Source organism: Dicentrarchus labrax, unplaced genomic scaffold (genome assembly GCF_905237075.1).
Source record: "Dicentrarchus labrax unplaced genomic scaffold, dlabrax2021, whole genome shotgun sequence".
NCBI classification, from domain to species: Eukaryota; Metazoa; Chordata; class Actinopteri; family Moronidae; genus Dicentrarchus; species Dicentrarchus labrax.
The window spans coordinates 18,282,369-18,298,056 of record NW_026136724.1 but is presented as its reverse complement, the minus strand read 5'-3'; the positions used below and the strand labels follow the sequence as shown (position 1 = coordinate 18,298,056).

General features: G+C 40.7%; 1 protein-coding gene across 2 annotated transcripts in view; it reads left to right on the top strand.

Annotated features, from left to right (window-relative positions):
* The window catches only part of tmcc3 (transmembrane and coiled-coil domain family 3), a 41,437-nt gene that overhangs the window by 10,554 nt on the left and 15,195 nt on the right, over positions 1–15,688 (top strand). The window contains exon 1 of one of the 2 annotated variants that reach the window (XM_051392754.1): positions 4,563–4,869. The exons of the other annotated variant lie outside the window; for it this stretch is intronic. Within the exon in view, the coding sequence (XP_051248714.1) occupies positions 4,867–4,869 (3 nt within the window). The 5' untranslated portion in view covers positions 4,563–4,866. Of the gene's footprint in view, positions 1–4,562; positions 4,870–15,688 lie in introns of those variants that run through there. 2 annotated transcript variants of the gene reach the window in all.

Below are 15,688 nucleotides of genomic sequence, written 5' to 3'. Positions count from 1 at the left end.
AGATGAAGATAAAGAGTGGGTGTGATGAAAGAAGGGATGTTTTTTTGGACAGGGCTTCTGTGTGTGTGTGTGTGTGTGTGTGTGTGTGTGTGTGTGTGTGTGTGTGTGTGTGTGTGTGTGTGTGTGTGTGTGGGGTGGGGGGTTATGCAATCCGAAAACACACCATAACTTTACTGCTCCAATTACTGAGCCCAAAGGATGAGCGAGCGTCTCCCTGTTCAATTGATTCTGACTGAGCTGATGTTGATTCTGTCTTCGCTCTGCACAGCACTGGGGATGAAAGATGAGTTATGCCAACATATGCACACAGCGGTGGGTCGCAGCTTTTTTGCCTCTGTGCTCATCTGGATGTAAACATATTCCCAGCTGACAATAGCAGCCGCTGAATGTAAAATTATAAACACATTTGAGCGTCTCTGCGACAACAATATCATCAAGACATTAGACGGGAGTCATAACTGTGAAATATTCAAGGTCTTAATGTAATTCTCTCCACTTCCTTTTTCCCTGGAGCTCTGAAGATGATATGTTTTCATTTGCTTGTCGTAGCCTTCACACACATACATTCCCCGTCTATGTAGTGGATAGAAATGTGTGCATGATTAATTAAACATGACCTCTTCTGGGTTTTATGTCATCTCCACACCATCAGTTGATTTGACAGTTTCGTATTACATCCATAAAATCTGAGTGTGTGCCTCTGTCTCTTACAAGGAACAAAGGAAATGAGGAAGCAGAAAGAGACATCTCTTCTCACAGAGAGACGTCTGAACAGACAGTCAGCTCTAGAGAGTTTCCTTTCCTGTCTGACTCAGAGACACAGCAATAACCGAGGTTGGATTAGGACAGCTGTTTGTCAATTAGCTCTCAGTTTCTTGCCTCACTTTCTCTCCATCTGGCATTTTCTTTCTCACATATGTTGGGTGAGGTATGACACCAGTTTCACCGGCATGGAGGTGACACACCTTAAAACCGAAGGTGGCAATACAGGCGTCAAGTGATGTTACGAGTCAAATGTAGTGGCACCAAAATGCACTCCCAATCACCAATATAAAGAAAAGCAGCAATAAATTCTCCCTTTGAGCAATGTTCAAAAATTAACATTGTCTGGTCCCAGCTTCTCCACCGTGAAGATTTGCTCCTTTTCTTTGTTATAGATAATTGAAAATTCAGTGTCTTTGGTTTTTAGTCTGAAGGCACATCACCGTAGGCTCAGAGGAAATGTGATGTAATATTTAATATAAAGTTATAGAACAAAATAATGGACACAGTAATCAGTAATGAAAATAACTGTGTGTTTTAATCTAATGTAAGATGTTGAGTTGGACAAAATATTAGGAAAATATTCAATGTATACAGCTCAATAAAACAACAAAACAACCTTATAATGTACCACAGAACTGAGCCATCACACAGAGAGAATATCTTAAGGTTATTGTGTTGCATTGCATTTCATAATACATTTCTGGGTTCTACAGTTGCACTGAAGTCAGGTAAAATGATAGAGATGTAGGTTTTTTGCTCTGCTTTGGTCTTCACCACTTCCTGGCTGAACTATGTAGCTCTAAATGCTCCACTATTTCCACCAGTCAGTCACTGTGTCTGTGTGTTGTCATGCCCTATCTAAAGCCAGTGTTTGGCTTGTCCGCTCTGGGCTACTGTAGAATCATGGCAGTTCAACATTGCGGCCTCAGTAGAGGAGGCCCTGCTTCCCCTGTAGATAACAACGGCTCATTCTAAGGTAACAAAAACACAAAATTGTGTATTTTCTGGTGATTATACGCCAATGAAAACATACCTTTGAATATTATATTACATTTCTGCCAATAGATCCTCCTAAATGTTACACACTGGAACTTTAGCATTACAAATAGGAATTTGATCCATTGTAAATATATCAATATTGGCTGGTGCAGCTTTTAGGAAGAAACAAGCTCACATAATACATATTGCAGAAAAAATCCTCAAGTAAAACATTCAGGAAGCCCATCAGAAGGATCTGATCTCAATTATACTCACCACATATCCCACCAGAAAGCTCTGACTTCTTAACCTTAAAATTCCAGAATCCCTGAGAAATTCCGATACCCCCTTTAAACATTCTAGAATCCCACTGGAAAGTTCTCACCCTTGTTACCCAAGCACTAGTAGAATCTCTCCAGAACATCCTGGGGCCACCCGTAACTTAAACATTCCAGAACCCTCACAGAATGTTCCAGTTGACCCGCTAAACATTCCGATTCTCTCACTTAAACATTCCAGAATCTTTCCATAATGTTCCGAACTCCCTCGAACATTCCGCAGCCTCGACCAGAACGTCCTGATCTTTCGTCCTCAACTAAACAATCCGGAGCCCCCACGTAAATGCTCCCGACCAGTATCAGTGTTCCCAGAAGTCTCTGGTGTTACGCAGGTCAGTCTGATGTCACGGCTGAGATGGAGACAGGAAGCGCCGCAGGAAGCACATAAAGAACACAAACATCGCTGGTGGGGGGAAAGGGAACAATAGCATCTTCTGATTAACAGCGTTAATTTCATGTATACACGTAAATTCTCCGACCCTTGACGCACACACGGATTGTACATCATCTTATAAGCATGAATTCTGACATTTATACACTGCGGATCAGAACTGCTCCGCCGCGTGTCTCTTTTTGTCAGATAATTGGATTTTAAACTCTCCTGCACTTCTTAAAAGTCAAATGTGGTGACATTTAGAAGAAAAACTACGACATGCATGTCAGAGTGTCTTTGTGCTCAACTCGGAGCAGAATTTTTCGACTTTTCTTTCAATGAATCAAAGCAGAAAGAGAGAGAATAGTCTTAAAAAGCTGTTATGTTGCTGTTTTACAGTCTCACAAGTGTCATGCACTGCTGCAATACCCATTAGAGATCTGCTCTTAATGGCATTTACATAAGGCAAGTTTTTTTCAGTCAGCCAGTGCCCTCTTTGAACCAAATCAATGCTGAAGTACAAATCTGGACCTAATTAAATGTCACATTTAACTCTCTGCCTGCTATCTCGCTTTCACACACGCACACAAGCATGGATATTATAAATCAATGCTCAGGGGAAATGGACTGGAAGTGTATTAGGTTATTAGGATTGATCATAGTAAAAAAAAAAAAAAAGATTTGTTGTGGCTGTATCCCAGAGCTATGCAATGATCTTTCAAAATATGCACACACGCACTCACGGAAATGATATGATTGAATCAGGGCTGGATCAGATTCAAATTTCAATAACAGAGCTCTTGCCCTGCAGGCCGCCTCTGTGCCAGGTGCTGTTCTCTGCCCTGCAGGCTGAATCACCCGGCCTTAAGAGTGTTCGACCTGTCAGAAAGCACACTTGTCACAATGATTAACAGGTGGCTGACTCACTACCATCCTCATAATGTGGGCTTCAGGTCGATGTGTGCATGAGAGGGGATAAAGCAATAAAGAATGACAGGAGAAAAGGACAGAGATAAGAACCCTCCTGTCACTATATCAGCGTTTTCTTAAATGGCAGGTGGAAGAGGGCACGTATATGCTGAGGATGAATACTTTATGTGAGCTTGGACAGTAAACTAGCCCAGATCACATGACAGGGCCACTAACCATGCTAATTGGTTTCTTTATCAGTAGGGCCAGAGTAGACCTGCTGTTCCTTTAAATCATTCATGACTCATTCCCCAGACATTTGTGGGGTAATTCATCTATCCTTTCACTTGAGAAAATAGCCTGTGTCATGTCTATCTATTTCAGCTATCTGTTTATAATTTTCAAGGTGACTATGTGCTTTAGGTGTAAACATGGGCTGATTACAAATCCACCTGTTAATGATGGTTGGTAAACCACATAATTTACAGTATATTTGAGTCTAGTGGTGGAATTTATTTGGACTTTTTGTTTTAATTTCTGCTTCACTATATTCCAAAGGAAGGGAAATCTTCTACTTTTCACTTTTATATGACAACTTTGGTTATTACATTGTATATATTGTATTACTATAAGGTACATAGGCTCTCATTATATTGCTCTTCTATTTTTACTTATATGTCTATACCTATATATATATATATATATATAGTGTTAGATCTTGAGCAACTGTAACAAACCAATCTCCGTCTGGGGATCAATAAAGTATCTCTGATTCTGATTCTGATACACAGATTAAATCCAAAACATATGAACTTGTTTGTCGTTTATATTTAACAGCAGTGTATAAAGTTGTTAGAACTTGCTTCATCTCAACTTGCAGCAACAGTAAAATTCACTATAAAGCTTCATTTTGCTTATACTTCTGTACAATCTTAAAACCTCATCCACCACTTAGTTCTTCTCTTAAAGATTACTTCAACTTCCCTTGTACACAAACTTCTTGTATATGTCACTAAAAACCCTCTTTAATGTGGTTGCACCCCCCCTCTCTCTCTCTCTCTCTCTCTCTCTCTCTCTCTATGAATTAATTCATGTGGGGGTGTATTCGATATCCCCCGCAGCCCATCCCTTTTTGGTTAACGCGGTGGGCGGGGCGTAATCGCACAGTTGCGCTTGGCTTTTTTTGTGTGTGTGTGTTTAGGGAGGATTACCGCGGCGGGCTGGCTCGGGGGAGGATATCGCACCGGTTTCGCCGCCGTGGGTCTGTTTCCAGCGGCGGCATTAAGCTGGAAGTGGGAGGGGGGAGAGAGAGAGAGAGAGAGAGCCGTGATGGCATGTGTAACACCGGACGGTGTCAACGGACAACGGTCAACTTGAGGACAACAAAAACGGGAGCTCCAGTTAGAGAACCGGAGATTATGTGCGGTGCTTGTTGTGCTGCTGCTGCGGGGAAAAGTTTACCAGAAGTCGGGATACACTTACACCAGCTGGGGTAACGTGAATATGGTAAATAATGATGTTTTTGTTTTTATTTACTCCTGCTTTAACGTTAATTTTAAGCTAACGTTAAGCTAACTAACCCTCATTAACGTTGTTACGTTTGGCTGTGCCACGTCGAGGTGTACAATAACAAACACACCTAAGAGTTGGTAAGTTTATTCTAGTGACTGCACGTCTTTAAAAATCATAATAATAATTATTATTATAATGTAATTTAGGAGTTTAATTGTCATTAGAGAGCAGGAGAGTTAGAAATCATCCTCTTTTCTATGCCACTGACTAACCGAGTGCTCCCTTTATGGTTTGTTTTCTTTTGTGTTAAGACAAATATGTCACATTTTATTTAAATTTAATGTTATTTGCTACTCTGAAAATGTGCATATCCTCTACAGCACGTCATATTCACATACTCGTGAATCTTCAGGAGCGTTTTTCTGCATTTTTTTATCCGATACTGCAGTCTGCATTTCCCCCTTAAAACCTTCTTTTCTTAACACTTATAATAATTTTCACATTGCCACAATCGTATTCTACCTAATAATGCTGCATAGAGAAGAGTCACTCCCTTCTGCAAGCTCTTAGGTTTGTACCATATGCGAGGGAACCTTAAATTGGCAGTTTTTCTAATGGAGTCTGGTAGAGTTGAACTTACACATCAATCTGCTGCCCAGGTAGTGAACTAATCCTCATGTTTTTATGCTCAGGTGACCTTTTTTTTTATCTTATCATGTAGCCATCATGTTGGACTGTTTGCAAAGCACATATAGTGGCAAGCGGTGGATCAGGTTTATCCAGTGTGTCTGCATTCATTTTAAAGCGAAGATTGACTCCGTTTCTCTGTCATCATATCTAATCTGTGTCTGACGCTGTTTTCTTAAGTTTTTTTGTTTTGAGTTCCTGTTGCATCCTTCTCGTTGGCCCTTCCTATTGTGTCGTTCAATGGGGGTGACAATGCTCGTGTTATTCCTCCTAAAGGTTGAATAACGTGATGTGTTATGATAGAAAAAGCTGATTTTATTCCCTGACCCAGTTACAGAGCTGCTACAGAACATACTTCTAGGGCTAAGAGTTATATGACGAGCTTTCACAAGAGTAGGGAGGTCTAAATGGAGACGAGGTGCTTTTGTGTTGCCATGCAATTCACAGATCTCGAGTGAATTTAAAGGTCCCATAAAATTGCTTTAAGGTCGCAGTTTCCCTCCTTTAACTTGAATACAATTCTTAAAGGAGCGAGGAGAGATCAGCATTTAGTTTGCCAGCTGACACCCACGTACACAACTGTGAAACCGTGCCTCTGTGGTACGTCGTCCTGCTGTCTGTTAGGCATCAGTACACCCAGGTACACGAGATAACACGGGCATTTTTTTCAACTCATCTTTTTTTGTTTTTTATGAGCTGTTCAGGGACTGGAGGCAGGGCCATCCCGTCCTCGGCTGTTAACCTTTATATGACAACACTGAGGGGATACTTACGGGAGTGTCGACTGAGCATCTCTCCGGCGATTGATTCAAGTTCGCACCTTGCGAGCTGCCCAGTGCAAAACGTAATTTACTGCTGAGTTGCTCTGTTGGTGCAGGATGAAGAGCCTTGCCCAGGGGCACCTCAGTGGTTGTTGTTGTGGAGAAGGGACGTAGCGTTAGTCATTATTCCTCAAGCACATTTTCCAGACAGTAGCCAGAAAGTCTCATAGTGTCTATGAGGGAGAGATAGTGGAGGGAGAAGGATGTATTGACTTTGATTGGGAGAAACTCTGAAGTCTGCAGAAACTGATGCCACTGTAACACCGCTCCCTTTCTCTCAGCTGGCTGAATTTCATCATATTTTGTTGATTTGATGTTGTTGATTTTCACTAGGGCGGCACAATTATTCCAAATATTATCGAAATTGCAGTATCGCTGAGAGCAGAAGTTGCAATAATGTCACATCATCATCATTTTAACAGGTTTTTCTTCAGTGAAAATGAAATTTGTGATGCAAAAAATCATGAATCAGTATATAATATTCTCGTATCGTGCAGCCAGTTAATAGTTTTGTCTATAAAATGCCAGAAAATGGTGACAGTTCAAGCTGATGTAGTCAAATTATAATATTCATACACCCCAAAGGTATTCAGTTTATCATACGTGGTGAAGAAAGGCATCAAATACACACATTTAAGAAGCTTGGAATAGGGAATATTCTGCATTTATGCTTGAAAAATAGCTAGAAAAATGTATCTATTGTCAAAAAAATACACAGTAGGGAGTCTCAACAAGACAAACATTTCCTCTGCAACAGTTCAGACGGTTGTGGAGACTCATGTGTTGTGTAAACCAGCCAGGTTCTCCTATCACACAGATAGAGGAGACCTGCTGAGTCTTCTCTGATGAGAAGGGAAGGTGACTGGTATCAGCGAGGAAATTGATTTTTTTTTTCGGAGGCAGGTAGAAGGACTTTAGGTGACTTGGCTTTGGGAAAATATCAATATGGATGGTTCTTAAAGGTCAGCTCAGTCTCTGTGTGTGTTTACATAAGCCTAAACAGTGTGTGTGTGTGTGTGGGGGGGGGGGTGGGGGTGTATAATTAATGCATCCAGCAGCCCTTTCGCTTGCTATCATTAGATCACTTTCAAAGGGGAAGATTTCATCCTGGACTTTTGTGTGTGTGTGTCTGTGTGTGTCTGTGTGTTTTTGATCTAGAGGGAAGAGGATGGTAGGGGGGTGGTGGTGTTTCGTTCTCTGAGCTCCTGACAATATTCCCTCTGGGCAGCAATGTGTTTTTATTCTTCTTTAGATTCACGTCAATAACGGGGAGACTTTAATGCCCGTGGTCTAATTCCACTTTCTTGGCAGAGAGATAAGAGGAATTTTGTTGGTGACTGAAATAGCAAGTGTCTGCCATCAGTCAACTCAGGTTCGGGGTTTGTTCATGCGTTTAGTTTGTTTTGGCTGTGAAATGCACCGGCAGAGACTTCTGTGAACCCACCTGGGGCGGGGAAATATCTCAGTGTTCGATCAGTAGATATCCAGGAAAAGCAAATAATCTGACTGTACATGATCCTTTCTTTCCACCTCATGGCAGGGATGAGTGGAAATCATGGATCGTCTTTACTTATCGTCTGTCTGACACCTTCCAGTACAGTTATATTTCTGCATTCAGTAACCACGAATGTCTAAAATGATTAGTTACGGACAGAAAATGAATGCCAATTACCTAAAGATCAATTTAGGGCTGCGGTTAATGATTATAATCGTTATTAATTGTGCCCTTGTGGATTAAACGGCCTGTGAAATATCAGAAAATTTTAAACTTTACACAGTTTAAGGTGACGTCTTCAAAACAGACCCCCAAATATTTCATGTACAATCATATAGGATGAAGAAAAGCAGGGGTTCTCAGTATTTTTGGCTTTTTTTTGCTTGAAAAAAATGACTTAATTATCAAACTTGTGCTGCTCTATTTATGTTTTATTTGACTAATAAACTAATGGCTGCTGCTCTAAATCAATTAAGCCATGTATCAAGGAAAAAAACCCCCAAATATTCTTTGGTTCTAGCTTCTCAAATGTGAGGATTTCACCCGTAAACTGGGTGTTTTGGCTGTTTTGGTTGGACGAAACAAGACACTTAAAGAGGCCTCAGTGGCTTCTGATCATTTCTAAGTGCTTTCTCACATTTAATAGACTAAATTGTTAAAGGATTGATTTGAAAAAGTAATCAACAGATTAGTCACAATAACGGTTAATAACTGACACAACAAACTGGGAGAAACAGGTTCGACTCGATGACTCCTTTTATATTTAGTCTCCTGTAATCCTTCTGTTACCAGCCAGGAACTAAAGTCTACTGAATTCACACATTAATTAGGCGAATGTCTTGTTATTTTTCTTTTCATCACATCGTTGGCGCTCGCTGTGGCATAATCAGCAGATTAATCAGTAATGAAAGTAATCCTTAGTTACGGCCTTGGCTCTCCCTTTCCCCTTCTTTATCCCTCCTTTTATTCCTCATTAGCTCAATAGAACTGGTCTCTGTTCAGGTTTTGAGTGGTTAACCGGCTGTTTTTTAACGCTATATCTCTTACTCACATGAACGAGAGACAATAGATGGAAGCTAATAGAATATGTTCCCAGCCTCGGGGTGTTAGTACTTACTGCCCTTAACAACACAACATTTAATTATACTCAACAGGTCAGGGCTTGTTGTTTTTTTGCTCCACTTCTGAAGGATACAGGAAACCAGTTTTTACAGTTGGCCTATGGGGCAGTGTACACAACACACACACACACACACACACACACACACACACACACACACACACAGAAAGTCCCCCATCAGCACCACAAATCACAGTGATGGGCTAAGCCACGGCCATTGTTTAGCCATTGAGAGAGAACAAAATGGGAGGAGTGCATGTTGTTGAATGGGGAGGCGACTGATGGTCTTCGCCTTCGAACTCGCCTCATCGCGTATTATGGCGAGGTGCGAACTGCTCAATCAATTGCGTCTGTTGTCGGGGCAACCGGGGGAATCTCGTGCGTCGTCTTGGAGTAAGGGGGGGCTCAAACTTATTAAAATGAGGGAGGACTTGAGCGTGAGAGGATGGAAGAGAGGCAATCTGTGTGAAATGTAAATTATTGAGACATTTTACATGTAGGTACACAGGTTTATCTCTCTGCCTGCGTCCCTCTCTGTCTCTCTCTCTCTCTCCCTCTCTGCTTTTGGATTAGGGATTGAGTGGGCTAAGCTGACAGTGAATAGACACACACACCAGCAGCGATGCCGGGTGTGTGAGTAACACGGTGGGGATTAACCGGCACACAAATACTCTTGCCCATTAAAAAGATATCCTGTGTTGGGCAAACACACACACGCATAGCTGTTCTCCCTCCAGTCATATCATATAAAGCTGATTCATTGCCAATTCTTACACTCTGTGAAGCAGATGTATTTTGCTTGCTGCCTAAATTCGGTTCATCCCCTCTAGCTTTTTTATTCTTCAAACCGCTCAGACCTAACAGTACAGCTTCTGCATAATCATCACAACCTGCTATAATTAGTCAGAAACGAATGAATTGACACATTTATGTGAAGCTATGCAGCTCAGCTCCCGTTTCCTGCCAGACATTGTGCAACGTTTTTTGCTTAGCCTTAAGCACAGCACAATTCCCCATGGTTGATAAATTGTTACTGTGATTTGTTCAGTCAAAAAAAAGTTAAATATTTGCCAGTTCCAGCTTCAAAAAGATTTATATTTGCTGTTTTATTTCATTAAAAATAGAATATATTTGGGTTTTTTACTCCTGGTAACACAAAGAAAGCAATTTAAAGGCATCATCTTTGGGCTCTGGGACATTGGGATAGGTAATCTTTACTGTTTTGTTCCATTTTTCACCATCTTCTGACATATTCATTAATCAAAAAAGTTTGCAGCCCTTGTAATGCACATACTCCATTATTTACCTTAGACTGATTGATTGGAGCTAGTTATTAAAACATACCTTCTCTCAATGGACTTATTAAGGAACAGCTCCAGTGCAAATAAAGTTTGAATCATAAATAAATAAATAAATAAATGAGTTCCTGCTGCACGCACACCTGCCAATCACTGTTATGTAATTCACAGGAGTGTTTGCATGTGGTTGTGTGCTGACAGAGGAACACAGGGGTCATTCAGACTACGTGGACACACTTCAGAGTTACTATCACGGGAGCTCTGGTTTGTACTCTTGCCAGCGTTTTCATTGTCCTCCGCTCTAGTAAGTATGTTGGTGTGTCAGTGTGTGTTTTTAAGAGGCCGAGTTCTTGTTGAATCAGCCGGCCAAAAATGGAGCCTCTCTCTATAGAGGTGTTGAACGCAGCTCAACTCTTTGCTCGGTTATATTTGGCATCTAAATACAGAACCGATGAGTGTGTCTGCGTGAGGATCTTATAGTAGTAGAATTTCTGAGGCATATCGAGGAATTCAGATTGGGAATATTAGTGTTGCAGTAGTTTTTTGTTCCATTGTTTTCAAACCTCAATACAATGGGAACCAGGCCGGCCCTTTTTTCTGAGGAGAAACACAACAAACAAACTAGCGAAGAAAAGCTATTTTAAGCCAGTGTGTCATTATCTTATGCTTTATAGCCATGTTTTGCCAGTGATTATGTAATGTCCTGAACACTGAACGTCGGTGATCCTCTGATTTTTCCGTCTAGCGTCATCATCCGGTCCAGAAATGCATGACTTTTATTAAGTTTATGACCAAATACCTGCGTTTACTTTGTGTTTTTACTGCTAATTAGCAAATGTTAGCGTGTGACTAATAAAGTGAACATTCAAAACATCTAGTATGCAGCGAAAACGTCTCCGAAAATGCATTGCACAAGGGAAATAGGAGAGCTAATTACAGCATAAAAAGTATGTTAATTTCTTGTATCCAAGCTGCAGGAAACAGTATACAACAAAGATTAGTGTATCGTATTTACTGTGTACATGTCTTTAGTCTCGTTCATCTGCTCTCGTTTCCTCTTTTAGGTTTTGTTTCTGTTACAGATGAAGAGTATTTCAAGCAGCTCACTGTCACATACTCGGCCACAAACCAGACCTCAGTGATTTTCACAGCATCACAGTGACTGCTTCTGTTTTGGTGATCAGGTTGAGCTCTGATTGTAGTAGTCAACAGCTTTGTTTTTATATTTTTTTGCTGTTAAAACCAACATAAAGTGTTGCGACTGCGCTTCAGAGCGGCATGAAAAAGTAATAAGCCAAGCTGACTGTGTGCGTCATTGACTAAAATTAGTGGTGCACTTTACATTTAAAGAAATAGTCGCTTCTCATTATGATGGACAGTTTCTTTTGGTTAAAATTATCTGTTAACACTCTTATTTTCTTCACGTTTCACACTGACACTTCCTTTCTAGACTGATATTGTATACACTCAGATCCCATTTACACCTGATATTGAAATACGATCTGTATGCACGGCGCAGTGTCGCTGCAATAAATTGATCCAACCTGCAATCCAACACCAGCACAGTCTCAGGCTGAATCAGAACAGTTTCTACAAACAATAACTACACATTATAGCTGAGCACTGTCTCATTTTTGGTTTGTAAGATCGAAAGGAGCAAAGACAGAAAGTCTCAACGTGACCTCAACTTCACTCGCTGTGTGAAAGGAACGGGTGTTGGCTGCTGTAACGCCTCCAGGCAGAAAAAAAAAACCTAAAGGAGACGAAGAATCTCAGTCATCTGGATCATGGGATATCTATACGGCACTATATAGTTCTGTAGATGTTTCGCAACTCGTCCAGGAGGCTTCCTTTCATCCACTGATTATAAAAAATAAAGTTCCAGTTCAGATTTGATTAGAATTGAGGATGGAGGAGCTTTAATTTAATCCTTTTTAATCAAGGTTTTTTTTGTTTTGTTTTTTGTATTTTCTGAATATGTTTCTGAAGCTTGGAACAGGAAGATGAAAATAACTATTTGTGGATTATTTGATTTATTAATGCAAAGAATCAGGAATAAAAAGTGATGTTCACTGATTGGTAATTGATTCGTCATTTTAAGTTATTTTTCAAGCAAATATGCAAAACATTTGCTGCTTTCAGCTTCTCAGATGTGACAATTTGCTGCTTCTCTTTGTCTAATGTGATAGAAAACAGAATATTTGTGTCTGTTTCTCACTTTTGATTGGACGAAACAAGAAGATCTAACATCTTATCTTAACTGATAATGAAGATAATCATTAGTTGCAGCCGTAGTTTGGCTCTATTTGTAAACTGTCTTTATGTTAGTATTTAGTTGAGGCTGTTGTATATCTCTTGGGACATTGTGCACAGCAGAATGTAGGCTGTTCAGATTTGACTGCATATTGTGCTGTTAGATGTCAGCATTCATTTATTCATCCGACTGTATTGTCAGCGGTTTGGTGAACTCGGCTACTACAGCTGGCCACATTTTGCTAGGAATTGAAATGGTTCCCCTTAAAGGCCACAATATAAACTCTGACCTTAACTTGTTTGAGTACTCCTATTTTTTTTTTTTAAACTCTAAGCGGATTCTGCTGGTCCACCTGTGGAGTTCAAACACTGACCTCGACTTGTTACAGCAGGATTTTCTCTCTCTCCTTCCTCCCTGTCACTCCCCGTCTCCATCACTTCCTCTTCCACGCCCTTTAAGTCTCTTTTTTTTTACTATTTCTGTCTTTTCCTCAAGATTACGACCTCACACATCTGTATCCTCGCCCCGCTGCTCTCTGTTTTCTCCTTAAAGCATTTTAGAGCCCCCTGGCTTGAATGGGTGCAAGGGCTGCTGGGTAATCTTTGCTCTGGAAAGCGGAGATTAAAATCTCAGATTACAAGAGAAGAGGAGGGATTACAACTTTTTTTTTTTTTTTTTTTCATTCAGTCCCAAACTGTACGTGGGTGTGTAAAGCAGGTCATATACAAACATTGTGTAGAGCTATTCTCACACACTTATAAACCCTTTCGTTTAGCCCGTGTAGTGTATGTTGTGCTCCGATTTAAAGCTTTTATGTTTTGTGTTTCTGTACATGTCGGCGCTGTATTACCAAGTCATTAGCTGATTCTGAGGTCCCTAGATAGTAAATGGATTGCCAACGCCCCATTGATGGTTTTTAACTCGATATCCACTCTCTGTCTCACTGGAGTGTGATTTATTGATTCGCTGTATTACTTAGTTTCTCTCTGGTGTAGTCAATAGAGGAATGTAGTGGACTAAATCACCTCACAGCGTACATCGCTGGAGAGTGTTGCTCTTTTCCTTTTTGCTGTTTTTGCTGACTCCCAGAAAGAGTTCTGTGGAATTGGATTAAAGGTGTAACGCCGCTGATCTCAATCTATCCCTTAAATTGTAGGAAATGCTCCGTGTCCACCGTATTTAAAATGAAATAAACGTTCTCTTAAATATAGCACTTTATCGTGAAATATCATTAACATCATTCATTTAGAGACATTAAGTTTAATCACTGCAAACGGAGAACAGCAGATTACTGAGAAGACTGGCAGCTGCACACTCAATTTCACACTGCGCCATCCAATCTGATGCCGTGTGTATGCTGTTCTGCTTTGATAAGTTTCAGCATCATGCTTTGAAATGCATTGTTGTTGTTTTGAAACGCCGTCGTGGACTTGTTAACAGAGGAGTGCTGGAGAGCGGAGACGAGTATCAGCATCGTCTTTGTGTGAGGAAGCAATTTGTGGTTCGTTTGGGGGTTTTGCAAGAACTGCCGATTGGCCACAGGCGAGGTCGGCGCTCTAGTGATGGCAGTATTGGTTGGTTTGGTCGGTCGGTCCATCCACTTCAGTCCAATAGTTCAGTTTGTATATCTCAACAGCTATTGGATGTTTCCCATACATACATTTATTTGTGGCAGCCCGCCAGAATATCAACATTGACTGCCACCATATTGATTCTCTATTTTACTATTTAAAAAGGGTAAAATCTTATTCCATTGTAGAGCTGCATGTAGCACATCGATTCACTCGGCCCCTCTTTGTCACGCTCTAGCTCTCTTTATCACAAACACAGGCAAACGGTGAACAGTCCCTCCTCTCCGTGAACACCTGACACCAGTCACAACGCAATTTCTGATATAATAGTCTAGTTTATTCTTTTGTTCGAGTGACAATAGTTAAGTGCATGTGTATCATAACCCTTGAAGAACACACTGTCCTCTCTGCTTGCAGCTGAAAGCACATACAGCTCATACAAACACCTCCACTGACTGAATACATTTTACTTCACAGCCTAGTTTCCTCTGCTGCTGCGTGAGTCTACACCAGTAGTCCCCAGTCTTATTTCCTCTGGGAACATTTCAACTGACCACAGTTTAAATGAGAATAAAGAGAGGATAAATGAGGTGATGATGAGACATTCACCTCCTCCCTCATCCCTCCATCTGTGGTTTGTTAATGAGGCTCTGGGGTGGTTTTTTTTTTTCCTGCAACAATATGACATTTTATACTGTATGAACAAACTACAGAGCACTGCTAGGAATTTGGTTGCCTTTTCACGTCTTATCTCAGAGCACACATATTGCACACGGTTGCATCTGAAGCAAATTTCATGAAGTTAAAGCTCTCTTCTGTAAAGTTTTCCATGCAGCCTCACTCCTGTTAGCAGTTGAGCTTTCTTTATTCCTCTGGTCGTTCAGAGTCAGGCCCTCTATTATCGGGTTCAGATTACGCAAAACACACACACACACACACACACACACACACACACACACACACACACACACACACACACACACACACACACACACACACACACACCTCTGGATTCAGACGTCTGTTGTGTGGCGCTGTATGGTTTCTATAAGGGAGGTACATCTAGATCTATTAAATAGACATGAAATTAAATGGTGCAAAGTTTATTTATGGTATTTATTATCCCACCCATTTATTTCTGCACAATTATCTACAAAATCTATTCTACCTTATCATACACGCTTCACATCCTGATACACACACTCAAAAAATCCATTACTTCTGCAAGCATGTGGTGGCAAGGAGGCGTAAAATGCTTTCCAGATACTCTCCATTGATTATCTCGCGTCTTCATCAACATCTCACTGATTTTTGGTGCATCTGTGATTAACGCAGAAGTCAAGTGCATAGATTTTGTGGACAGCAGTAGTTGTGAAGAGACAATATGATAATTTGGCGTGATTGAAGTGCTGTTGAGTCAAATAAAGTGGCTTTTCAGAAGCAGGATTAAACGCTGAATTGAAAGAAGTGCTGTGTGGCGATTGGGATTTTATTTCAGCAAACAACAAGACAATTGAATTCCTAAGTGATTTTTTAAATACTTGGCAGCTTGGTGCAGACCGCAGCT